The 13,800-nt window shown below is 40.2% G+C and overlaps 1 protein-coding gene across 1 annotated transcript; it reads right to left on the bottom strand.

Moving 5' to 3' along the window:
* Positions 1-241: 241 nt before the first annotated feature.
* LOC140244152 (nucleoside diphosphate kinase homolog 7-like) lies at positions 242-13,529 on the bottom strand. The gene is made up of 9 exons (XM_072323782.1): positions 13,405-13,529; positions 8,192-8,308; positions 7,222-7,388; positions 6,465-6,505; positions 5,878-5,998; positions 5,132-5,286; positions 4,644-4,796; positions 3,024-3,157; positions 242-2,126 (listed from the first exon to the last, which is right to left on the bottom strand). Exons 1-9 carry the CDS (start codon positions 13,405-13,407, stop codon positions 1,878-1,880), a joined length of 1,140 nt encoding a protein of 379 aa, XP_072179883.1. The 5' UTR covers positions 13,408-13,529; the 3' UTR covers positions 242-1,877.
* Positions 13,530-13,800: the final 271 nt, after the last annotated feature.

The following is a 13,800-nucleotide window of genomic DNA, read 5'->3' as shown; positions in this document are numbered from 1 at the left end:
CCCCTGATGTCGAACCCTGCACAATGTATCACACAGACCTTGACACGGACACACACACACACACACATAAAGAGTGTGTGTTGCATGTGAACAGGGAGGTATTATATTGTATAGTATTCAAGGACCAAGAAAGAATTTGTTTCTAGCTTGATATCAGTGTAGGGTACTAGAAATTCTCTTTTTGATGTACAAAATGTGATTCATGACAGTACACAGTAATAAACAACCAACCACTGCCAGGTTACTTTATACTCGTATGGTTCAGGCTGTACGAAAAATAACTTTATTCACAACAGATCTATGTCTTGTACTGTAAATATAGCGGTGTGTTTTACAAGAATCAAACATACATGTACAAGGCTCTCAAAAAGGAATACGTACACATCACCTCAAGGCTCTCAAAAAGGAATATGTACACATCACCTCACTTCTATACAAAGGAATGTGTCATACAAGCTCTAATTAATCATATGTGGGCAAACAGATAATGTGCAAATGTTTATCTGGAAGTTGCAACCTAAAAGGGAATCTTTGCTTTTAGAAAAGAGCACATAGTGGTGTGGTTTTAACAGGAAACCAGAAACCAGCCACATTTTACTTGGGGTTATGGAGGTTAATGCCCCACCTTACTCCTGGGTCTTCAACAAGGTGGCTCATAACTTCCCAGCATTTCTAACAGCATGTTCGGTATTAACAAAAAATTGAGCAGCTATTTTGTGACGAATATGCGGTGGTTCATCAGTTTAATACCCTGCAGGAAAATATAATAGATTTGATTTTGAGGAAAAAGAATCGCATCGAAGAAGATTTTTGACCACAAGTCGAGAAGTACTGAGATATTGGAACTAACCACACAGTGTGAAAAATGTCAAATGAGTGAAAGATCTATAATTGGAATGTGAACCAGAGAATGCCATAAGTTTGTACAAAACAAAGAAAACCTCTGTCATAGATATTACTGGATTTTATCTGGAATACATTAATTATTTACAAATCCTTTTTTGTATCACAAGCCAACTATAGATGTATATTGTATCAAGGGTTGACCGAGCAATCCGAAGAGACCACTTGTTTATAAAAAGGGCATTATATCAACAACTACAATCAATACATTAATTTTTTGTACATCTACATGTATTTGCAAGTTAAAAGCGAATCCAGTCATACAAAATGGTGGTGCCACATTGCCCTTTAATACTTGACCAATGTTTTGAAATAAACATCTCAAGGTGCATAATTCACAGTGCTGCTGAAATGTAGCAACTTAACTGAAAGGGGAAAATGTCAATACATTTCAAAAATTGCTCTTTATGTCAGCATAGTCTCACAACTTAAATTTCATTAAATATCAAATCTGACAAGGTGCAGCTACTCTTGGCTCATGCCACATGCACCTGAAGAGGAAAACACTACAAGAATAGACCAGTTTGCCAAGGTCTCAAAATGTTATGCTCATTTCAATAGCATGATCTTTGATGACTAGCCCCAAAAGGTCACTGCACGTTTGCTTGAAGCTTGGCTGATGGGACAACTGGAACTCCCGTCATATGAATATCAAATCCCACGTGTAACAATATCAAGGTAGAAAATAGGGGTTTGAATAATTCATTACTAAAAATTGGGTTTGAAAGCACTGATACACAATGAAACCGACTCTGTTGCTCGGCAGAGACTTCTGACAATATGAAAGTGGCATCACAGGAAATGTTTGCGAAAACCACTGCTGCACCTAAAAGAGCATAGTCATGGATGTCTATTTGGTCAATTGTTGCTACACAACAATACAGTGAGGTTGGTCAACGATCACAGAAGAGTCGGTCAGAAAATCAAAACAGTGGGACTGGTTAAAGGAAGATTGGTGGGAGATAGTTTTAGCCCTAATCCGACAAAATCTTGAAGAAATACTCCACTTCCATCAAGCCGTCGGTGGGCAGGTCGGTGCAGTGGACGGCATTGTGGATCTTGTCCGAACCGAAGAGTGCCCTCAGGGTGTTCGGGCGCAGCTGGCGGGCAATCTCGGGATCGGCGGGACCGACAAACTCGCGGAAGGCCTGCGGCGTTTCTTCCCCCTTGCCGGTGATCTCCATGACATAACATGGTCCTGAGGTGAGCTCAGTCACCATGTCCTAGATGGGAGGGGAAAGGGTGGTAACGAATTTCAGCAGCTTGACTTCACCAAGATTCTGTTTTCTCTTCATGATCTTTTATTTATTTATTTTTTTTAAGAAGACTTGCAGTCACAAGTAAAGGCAAAACTAAGGACATATAGGCAGAGGTAGAGTTTAACATTTCACTACTGAAGACAAAATGTTCAGCAAATGATTCAAATGCTCTCAAATATCTGGAAATCAAAAAGATGAACCACTGAAAAACCAAGAAAGATTACCTGGAACAGATTGTTTCATAAACCCATATCAGCAGTTGTAACTTTGATTGAAAAGTCCTACTTGAAGTGTTGATGTTTCTTTCTTCTTGTGGTTGGTGCAAAATATATCAGTGGAGGTATGGTTGAGTAAAGGATGATTTAACCCTGCACAACTGAAACATGCCAACTAATTTGTTTCAGTTCAAATTTATCATGCAGGAATTAAAACTAGCTGTAGAGCAAGAAGTGGGCATGGTACAATGGCTTCCCATCAAACATCATGTTTTTTGCTCTCTATGAATGTCACTTTCTGGTATAGGGCCGACATCCCTCATCTGTAAATCCCTTTCATCTAGCAGGAATTCTGAAAAAAATACACTGATTATCCTAATACCGAGAACACTATTATTACCACTCTTATATCAGATTGGAAAACTTTCTGGAGAAATATTTCTAGGAAGAAGACTGCTTGCTGCAATGTTCACTTAAAATGAGATATCAAAGATACAAGCAGAAACATTGGAAGCTTCCAGGCTTTTCCGGTGGTAAAAGTAATTAATCTGACTCACTTCAAAGAATAATCAATGCAACATGACCCATTAGTTCTCCAAAAGCAGAGACCGACAAGAGAACAGAATGACAGGCATTGTAAACTGACCATGTACTCAGCCACGACTCCCTTGTATACTTCAAAGAACTCCTCCGAGTTGGCTTTCTCCACATGGAACATCTCCAGGGCGGTCACCTGGAAGCCTGCGTTGGTGATGGTCGTCATAATCTTCCCTGCCTTGCCTGCACAGATACACAGTCAATGAGATCAAGTACAGTTGTGTACTCTCCATCTAACTCTTTAATTAACCCGTTGAGGAAGGACTGATTTTGCTACAACACGCATTTCCGACAGACCCCTGCCCGAGTATACTCGGGACTCGTTCTCAACGGGGTAAGACACATGGGAGCTTTAAGTTGTAAAGAGGGTCACACTTAGCCAGGGGTAGGAACCTGCATTTCTGCACTTGCCATATACAGTGCACTCCCGTTAAACCGAACACGGTTATAACGAAATTCAAGTTATAATGAATTAAAAATTCAGGCTGCAACATTATCCGCTCTTTGTTTTTTATTAGGTTTTTTTTTTTTTTTTTTTTTTTGTTTGTTATAACGAAATTTCGATATAACAGAAAAAAACTGCCGGTCCCAAGGACTTTGTTTTAACAGGAGTCCACTGTACTTTATCTCTCCAGGGTTTCATGCTTGTCTTTTATATAAATATTTCAATTTTACAAGCATAACATATCAATGCTTGGCAAAGGAGGTGTGTCATGAATTATAAATCACTAGTAGCATGATGTGCACAAGACCAATATTTCATCACACAGGTTTTATGATGACTGAACAACTCAATGCTATGTTATTGAATATTGCCTGTGCTGGTTGAGTAATAAAGCCTCAGCCATTTGTGAAAGATATCACATGTCCTTCAATTATTGTGTCTGAGGACTTTGAAAACACCTGACAGCCCTTTGATATGAAATTTATAGAGTAATGGGTGCCTGTAGGGGCAAATTATGACAGATTCCTTGAGAATGAAAAATATTATTTGTACAAGTACTAGTGAAGGCATATATTCATAATGGTGCCTCTCCATACACAAACAATGAAAAGAAAATGTTAAAGCTAAAGTCAACCAACACCATAGGTAAAGTTCATCTCATAATGCACCCAAAGAAAAGCTGACACCTTACAGTGAGTGATATTCCGAGGATCATTCCCACAGTGCAGCTAAATAACTGGCACAAATGATTATCTGTGAAGTCCCTATTGGCCAATGCCTATATATTATACATAATTTATAGGCATTGGCTATTAAATAGGGATACATGTATCCTAATAACACATGGAAATGATAAAATGGATGGAAAAAATTGAAAGGTATGTGACAGGTATCATCTACGCCAATTATTGAAGACTATATCTATACTACATGAACAAAATTCCCTAACACTATAAACTTTTGATGAGAGAGAGAGAACAAAAATACTTTGGTAAGAATATGCAAGAAAATACAGGTGGCAACTGTACAGGAGACATATTTCCACTAAGATATAACTGGCATATTCAATGCGAGTAGGAAGAACTTCAACATCACAAAACCTTACCTATAGATGAGTACGATTACTCATACTGTAGATGAAATCAATTGGTCCTGAGCAGGTTTATCAACCTGATCACAAAAATCAATCATCCAATGCCATCCCTGTAGTGAAGACCACCTTACCTTCTTTGACGGCCGTTGGTTTGATGATACAGCAGGTACAGTCCCGGAAGGTGGCCGTGTTGGGTTTCCTGGCCGACGGTCCAAAGAAGAAGTTTGTCTCCCTGTCGGCTGACTGCACCGAGTCTGACCCATGGCAGGCATTCTTAGTCCCATCTGTAGGACACAATGTTGGAAATATTTTGTTTGTGAACATTTCTGCATTCTTACAGTATTGCAATGTTAATATTCCATTCAACAACACGCTCAAATTGACTCTTCTAAACGAGTGATGTAATGATCTGACCAAGGATGTAGGCGATGTGAATTTAATTCAAACCCAGAATCATTTAAGTGGAGGTCCAAAGCTTTGTTGATCATATCACTGTGACTTAAATGTACAGAACAAATGCACACTAAGAGTGCATATATTCCTGAGCTTACTAAGTAATCTATGAATATCCATCATGATCTCTGTACTAGTGGAAAAGGGGGGGGGGGGGAATAATCACCTGTGCCAAATCGTGCCCTGATGCTGTGAGGGGCATCACTGCGTGCCATGCTGCAGTCAGTCGGACCCAAGAGGGCCCTCCAGGCAGTGATACCATTGTCAGCCATCAGCTCCAGACCAATGCAGGGACCGCTGCTCATGAAGCGCACCAGGTTGCTGATGATAATGAAACAAAAAACAATAACGTTTTTATTATTTTGATACTCCTCACTGGATTTATGAACAATTGAGATGGCTTAATAGTAGAGTTCCTTCTGAACAGAGTATAACTCTTCCTTTATAGAATGGGTAAAACAAAATACATATTTCTTTTACAAAACGTACAAGGAAATACTAACTTCGGTTAGTGGAATCAGCAAGTCCATGAGAGGTGATTATTACATTATGTTATTTGAATGGCCCTAACATTGGATTAACGTTACTTCAATATATGCATAGAAATATTTGCTATTAGAGATGAACATACATATAGCACTCAATGAATAGTCACCAATCAATGCTCTAACTTTTTCAATACATTCTACTTACAAAAAATACATTGTCACTTATTTCTGATAAAACAAGAAAAATGTTGATGCATAGTTTGCATTCCGTGGTCAAAAAATCTGCGTCCATATTTGGTGCAATACTTCTTTGCCTTGGGAATTCTCTGTATTTGCTGTTCTTCTCCTTGACACTACAAAGATCTATGTCTTACATAGACAATGCAAAAATCTAACTATTTGCAGAAGGCAAACCTTGACTTACTCATAGAAGGGTTTGCCCACATGCTCTGCGTAGAATTCCTCAGCGTCCGACCTCGAGAGACGCGTCATCTTGGTGTTGACAACGAGGAAGCCGCCATCGTAGATCGCATCAATGATGGGACCTGCAAGAATTTCATCCGTCACAAGGTGCAATTTCATTAGTCTGTGAACGGAGCCTGTGAGCAAATATGCACATCTGATCCACAATTGCTGACAGCTCTCAACATGGGTAAAAAGGAAGGTACACACTTCATGATCACTGTAATGGGTCTCCTTCTTAGACTATCCATGCCTCACAACAATCCAGTCAAAATGGCTGTACAAGAACACACTCAGCTATTACTGTACAGCAATGGATTTATACAGGAATATAAGTATGCAATTTATGACAGACATTTTAATGAACTGCGGGTAGCTCGGAAATACCCTTAAAACTGCGACAAACTTCAATTTGATTGAGAAAGGAAAATGTCATACACAAGACAGCAATACAAAGTCTAATTGTATGGATCATACTATAATACACACTTTGGCACACATATGGAGCAGTATAATGTGAGAAAGATAGTATGAAAAACACACACTCACCAAACTTTGAGATAGCATCTGGCTTGATTATACACAGTGTTCTGCAAGAAAGAAGTTAAGTTTAACAAAAAGAGTAATGAAAAAAAAAATCAAAATCAAATGACATGTCTAACACCATCTCCTATCACTTTAAATAGTTTAATCAGTATGACATGGCAGTACTAGTGAGCACTCTCGTAGAATTCGCCTTTGCATTTACATTAGGTGTTAGGTACGAGTACATGTACATTTGGTATATGTCGTGAATACACTGTGGTATGATCTACTGCACATGGAAGAAGAATCTGCCAGTGTTAGGACAGTTTTTCACTTGTATCAAAATCTTGGATTACTTACAGACGAGAATAAGTATCCCAACAATAAAACAAAGTACTGGTAATGATAACGGTAAATAACAACTTCTACACTATTTATCTCATGCAGATAAAAGCATGCCTTTAGACCCAGACAAAAGAGACTACTGTGAAAGTGGATGTTTTCGTACAACGAATTTTTCGCGCTCAGCCGGGTAAGAAGAGTTTTGCATGTTTTTAATTCCGGGGAATAAAGACATCAACTACTGGAACATATGGCAAGCAAAAATATTTGCATGCTTTTATTTTCGCTCTAGTTAGTGGATGTGCGAAATGCACGAAAATTTCAAAACCGAAAAATTTCATGGGGGGGGGGGGGGGAGACAGAAATGAGGGAAAGCAAAGAAGTAAACCACAGCAACATTTACTTGTAAAGCTCATCACCCTGTATAATCCATACTCACTTCTCTTTGACAGAGGTCAGTGCTCTCCTTGTGAAGTCGTCCGCATAGTCCACAAAGGTCAGTTGGCGTGAGTGGATGTTGACTGTGCTCCCAACGTACAGGTCTTCAAGATGGACAGACGGGCAGGCAGATCGCTTGAGAAAGAGGCGTCGGTTCTTGATGTCGTACTGTTATCAAAAGAATAACGGGAGGTGAACGGCATTAAATAGAAATTTGGACTTACAGCTGCGGTGTTAGACTTCCAATTTACATGTAGTCCAACCATCCAACTATATACCCAGTCTTTCATGTGCACTGTTGACATTACCCTGTAAACTAACTTAATTCCTCTGTTCTGAAATCTAGTACGTTATATGTACTGTAACAAATACACAAAGATATATTTTGTATTATGCACATAATATGTACTTTGATAACAATATGGACATCAGCTGATTGAATTTCTACACATTCTACCTTGTAAGAAGAATCTGATGATGATCAGTGTGTTGTAGTCACCATTATGATTATCATCATACCATTCTTTCTAATAGTGGTGCTACCACTGTTATTGCTATCATATTCATCACTATCATTAGCAGTATTAGAATTAATTGAACATCATTGTAGAAGCAGTAAAATCAGTGGTCATCAATAGTGTTGTAGAATCATTAATGTCATAGCATCATGCCAGGAACTACAATTACACTTGTAAACATCATACTAAATTGCACTGATGTTCTCATCATCATCAAAAATATGAGCATAATCACTGACAACTTCAACTTCCATGGTTTAAAAACAAAATGCATGACAGTCATTTCATTGCTGTTCTCATGACAGGCTATACAGTTGTAAATCTCAAACCACTACCTATATCTCGTTGTAACAGATTGCATCAGGATTAACACCAGAATAAAAAAAAAAAAGGAAGAAAAAGAAGGAAAAAAAAAAACCACAAAACACTGCACAGGATATAACTACACTGTACCATTTCAATTGTGGTGTCCTTTGGGTAGAAAAGAAACTGATATCTCCTTGTGAGGGCTGCATTAGGATCATACCACTCTGCAATGAAAGAGAATCGGCCATCTTGTGCTGCACTTGCCTGTAAAGAAGTCAGAAAAAAAAATATTCCGGTATGAGGCACACATACGCTGAGACAGAAAACCAAGGTAGTTTTAAGGCTTGCCATCTTTTGTTGTGAGGTGTAAGACACTGGCATCTCGTAAGTTTTACAAACCATGTCTATTGACCGATTCGGGTTCGTTGAGGGCAGCAGACATTTTATGGCACTGGGCGCAGCCATGAGCTCAAATTGCGGTGTCTCAGCCGACCCCCCCTGCTCTCCCCCACCCCACGGGCAACATGTTTATCGCGCACTTGTAACAAAGGTTCGCGCACTAAGCAAGCATTCGCGCACTCAGTACGAGATGCCCATTGGCTAAAACAACCATGCATCAGTTTTTCATTCTGCGCGCGTGAGAGGGGTGGGGAGAGAGGAGGGGGGGTCGGATGATACACCGCAGTAATGGCGCTGCCCATGCCGAAAATACACATAGCGCGTCACAGAATCGGTCAATAGACTGATCCGACCTAGCAGAACACCCGCCATTAACTGCACGGTATTCTAGTTGCGTACACATATATATACACGTATGCTGAATGCATGATATATTGCAGCTGGCGTGAGCTGGTCGCCTGATCGGTCTATGAATCTATAGTACAAATGCAATCCTACATAGAGACAAAGTCCTACACTTTTTGAACATGTAAAGGTTCTACTTGCGTGTGCACTTCATCCACAATGTGGTAGTACATATAGGGGGAATCATACAGTTGGTGTGTAGTGTAAATGCTTTCTTTTGTTTGTTGATCTGTTTATATGTTATGATATCATTGGGTTTTATCCCCTAAAGTAATGTGGACATCAGAAATATACATCATTCTGAAATTCATGAAACTTTGTATGTCAACAATTGAAAATAAAGAAAACAAACAAACATATAGCTGTTCTAGACAAAATTAGCATAGCTTTTACTTTGTTAAAGGGGATGGCGAGTAACTGATCAGTGGGAATCAGTGGGAATGCTGGGAGATGATTGTTCCAATCCTTGTTGGATTCATTTAAGAGTACATTGTATACAGTATCTATTGTTGTGTGAAAATCATTCGCTTCAGAATGGTCTCATATTCAAGTAATGTGCAGTTTAACGTTTCCAGGTTAGCATGCCTGTACAGTGACGGGGCGATTGAAAAGGCCATATTTTGCACAATGTGGATTAAGTACAAAATACACCAAAGGTCACGACAAATAAGTGCGAAATTTCGACTTAGCGTGCTGAACAGATCATCCTCCTTGGGCTACTAGCGGTAGGTAGTAGATGCAAACCCACGTACAAGAAGGCAAAAGTAGTTCAGGTTTGTGATTCAAATACAGTGTACGTTGTCTGCCATACGGCCATATTATATTATTACTTTTGAAAAGAATGATATCAATGCACCCGTGTCATAACTGATACACTATTGTACAGCTAGCGATCGTCGTGAATGGGCTCAGAAGTTGAGCACTGTGTGCGTAGAAAACGATACACGTGCACGCCATCTAGTGCTGAATGACTACTTTAGTAGTCATTCTACTACTAGCAATGCTACTTTAGCCTCTTACTCTACTTGTCTCTAACCGTTAGTATCTATAAGACGTACTTTGACGTACTTACTATGTAAGCGCTGTATGTGACTCAATTCCGTCTGTTTACGGAGCCAAACGATAATGTCAAAAAATATAAAAGACTCCTCCGGACAGACGGATCTTTCTAACTTTAGTTTCAGATGTGAGATGGACGAAAAGTGATTTATTAGGGGCCACAACTGTGCCACATAGGCATAGCACAAGGACCGAGTCATGTCGATGAGCATGGCATGGCCAGGGTGCTCATGATGTGAGAGGATCCATGTCTTTCACATGATCGGTTTCCCAGACTGATTGATATGCTACTTGCTAGCCTGACTGACAAGGATTATGTCTAAGGCAAAAAACTTCTCATTTATAATAATGACATTTGCTGGGTCAGCTGTTTGCTTCTTATGCACTTGTCAATGTAATGACGCACCCCACTACCCCCGGACATGGGTGCGTCATGGTCATTTTTTGACTGACCACACAGGGTTTTTGACAGACACCACAGTCAATTTTTTGACGGACAAAACGCTGCAAGTGACGAACACCACAGTCACTTTTTTGACGGACATCCTCGGTACATTTGACGCACCCCCGAAAATACTGAAACGATTTTTGCATACGTTTTATTCAAGCAATTTAATTTTCTTTTGGTTCGTAAACATAATTTGTAAAAGTTTCGGCAAGTTTCCCTTACCCTGGCCCTGTAAGCACCGTACCGTCATTCACCGCACATCACGCTGCTGCATGCTACGATACTCCGTACATATGTATTCTGTGCATGCAATCCATACATGACAATCACATGTGTGCAGATGCGCTGTGTGTGCGCGGCCATTGCTAGTCCGGTTGGTGCATACTGCAGCGCAGGTACACACCGCGCCACGGCATTCCCGCGAGTATACACAGCTCAGTTGCTGTACGTAGAGATTCTAGCGTACTAACAGCGTCGCGCGTCTCGTCGGGCTAATCCCGCGAGCAGAAAATGGCATGCGGCAGGCAGTTTCTTCTGCTGCCGCTTCTTTTACTGTCAAAAATTCGCCTTTGTCACCACAGAACATTATTTAGACGCACATTGTATTGGAATATAAACGAACTTTCTTCGATAGCAATGTGTGTTGGTGTTGCATCGCAATATGCAATAGGCACTAAGTGTTCGACAGTAAGGTTGAAATTGTTACATCGCTAAACAGTCCTTGGTTTGAGATTGAGTATAAGTGATTTCATGGGTTTGTTGGATAGACAATGTGAGGAGAAAGGGTGGCTTTTAAATTATTTGCTTGCCAGATTCTGGCAAGCATTTTTCCCTCTTATTCGAAAACGCTTCCCGACTTTGATTTTCACTTGCCGCGGGAAAACGCTCACTGTAATTTCACTCGCGGTAGGTGTATACGGTACTGGTAGCGTGCAAAAATGCGTGCAGTTTTCCATAGCCAAGTGACGCACCCCTCGGTTCAGAATAATGCGTGTTATTTTCCATAGCCAAGTGACGTACCATGACGCACCCCTCGGTCAAAAATTTGACCGACAATGATGGGATTTTGACGCACCCCTCGGTCAAAAATTTGACGGACAAAGCTGGTAAAATGACGAACACCTGGGTCACAAATTTGACGGACCAAACGACGCACCCATGTCCGGGGGTAGTGGGGTGAGTCATTACATTGACAAGTGCATTAGACAGACACCATTGATACATACGTCATTGCGACAGTTTCCACCGTTGTGGTGGAAACGCAACTTCGACCCAGTTCCCCCGCATAAAAATGGTTATTATTTTTTCCAGCTTGGTTTTCAAACCAATCTGGAAAAAAAATATATAGAGTAACTACGGCAGTATGCGGCCTTGCAGCCGCTTGCGGCAGGTACAGCATACACAGTAATATCACCGCTAAACACAGCACCGCACTGAGTATGCACACTACACTACACACTAGCAATCAACAAAAACCAACCATTAAAATGGGCACGATCTCTGACGAAAGTGAAATTTTCTCACCTAAATGACAACATATCGCATCCAAAATGAAATTTTCGGTACTTCTTAACATAACAGTTAAGAAACAATGGTCCAAGAAACTGGATTTTTTGTCGTTTTCTCGATGTCCATGGATTTTGAAAACATATCCTAACGTAAAATAGAACTTTCGCGAGCCGATGTGGGCCGCCATTTTTTTCGGAAAGTGGATGTTACCATCGAAAAAAATGAGAAAAACACGAGAAAGACATCAACAACACCGCCAGATTTGCGATCTTGTTTGCGGCCAATGCATGTGCGGCCGCTATTTTCACGTGCTTTCGCGATGGGAATTGGCGCTTACGCAATGTTCGCGAGACATGTGAAGGCGTTCAGCTACAGATCGCGGAGCACGTGCGTATTGCATAGGGATTGTACATCGTGCCGCAAGCAGAAATACTACGTCGCATATCGCCCTTATCGGCGAAAATTGTGCCGGGTTTTGCCCTGGTAAATCATGAAAACTGCGTTGGTCAATGGTAAATTTCTTTTAGTTGCGTTAATTAATAATCTTGTCTATATATGAAATGGTTGAAAATAATTTGCCTGATTTGTTTACAAGTTGGAAAAACCCTTAACAATGTCTTAAACTGCCGCAAACGGGATATTTTACTCTGCAGGATTAATCAGTCAACATTTTGACTCACCTCTTCCACTTCGTAATATTGTGAATGAGCAAAAAAAATGCTCATTCACAATATTACGAGGTTAGATTTAGCACTCGAACAACTTACTAACGTTAGTACTTTTCAATAGTGATTAGTCAATAAACGTAAGTGTACCGATATAGTGATTGTATGGAGCATTTGGCTTGCTGCAGACGTTCGTGCGGTCATTTTTCAAACGAAGGCGGCGATGAATTGGAGAGCGCTGCAAAGAAGTGGAGGAAACAACCAGAAAACAGGAGGAAACAGTGGAAGAGGCGAGTCAAAATGTTGACTGATTAATCCTGTATATATTTTTTCCACATTGGTTTGAAAACCAAGCTGGCAAAAATAATAATAACCATTTTTATGCGGGGGGAACTGGCTCGAAGATGCGTTAAGCCAAAACGGCTTAAACCGTCGCAATGGCGTATGTATCAATGCCAATGGAATGGTGTCTGTCTAGTAACGTTAAAGAAGCGAAAAACTGACCCAGCAAATGAGACTCTAATATCTAAATGAGAAGTTTTTCGCGGAATTAGACATACTTGTCGGTCAACATGCTAGCTAGCCATGCAAACATTGCTATGTGGAGATACAGTCGGTCAGCAGCTCTGCACAGCACACACAACACAGCATCATGATCAGCACTCGCTCGTGAGCTACTTCGTATGTATTGTAACCGTGTTACAGGTTACAGGCACACACCGCCACATCGTCAATTGGCCTAACGTTAGGCCTACGCGTGTACTACGGCCACATCCAAAAACGCAGCATTACGATTTTCTCAGAATCACAATAACAATTCATTCATCTATATTCACGGGTATTATTCGAAGGAGACTGTTGTAATAGGGTTTTACCATGATTTGAATTGTCACCGGTGACGAACTTTTGCTTCAAATCTGCTGAAAAGAGAAGACTTGCCAGGTAAACTTTCCGTGATAAGGTGTCTGCTATCGGTTTGATGTTGTCAGGCAACAATCCTGTCCGTACGATTCGTACTGATTACATGACAATTATTTCCTAGCTACATATAATAAAATAAAACGTATCATACTTAAATAATGATAAATAAAACAATCATATTAGTACTAAAATATTTAAATACAGAATTTTCGGAGCTTGCATATTCATTAAGACAGAAAATTATAAACTAAAGTATTTAATATATAAATAAAAGCCTGCTCACTTTCCCCACGGAGCCAGTAGCTAGTCCTTAGTCCTAGCTGTTGTATATTGTGCTGTGACTCTGTGGT

The sequence above is a fragment of the Diadema setosum genome, chromosome 21, assembly GCF_964275005.1.
Source record: "Diadema setosum chromosome 21, eeDiaSeto1, whole genome shotgun sequence".
NCBI classification, from domain to species: domain Eukaryota; kingdom Metazoa; phylum Echinodermata; class Echinoidea; order Diadematoida; family Diadematidae; genus Diadema; species Diadema setosum.
Note: the sequence above shows the minus strand (reverse complement) of the source record. Positions and strands in the feature narration are given on the sequence as shown.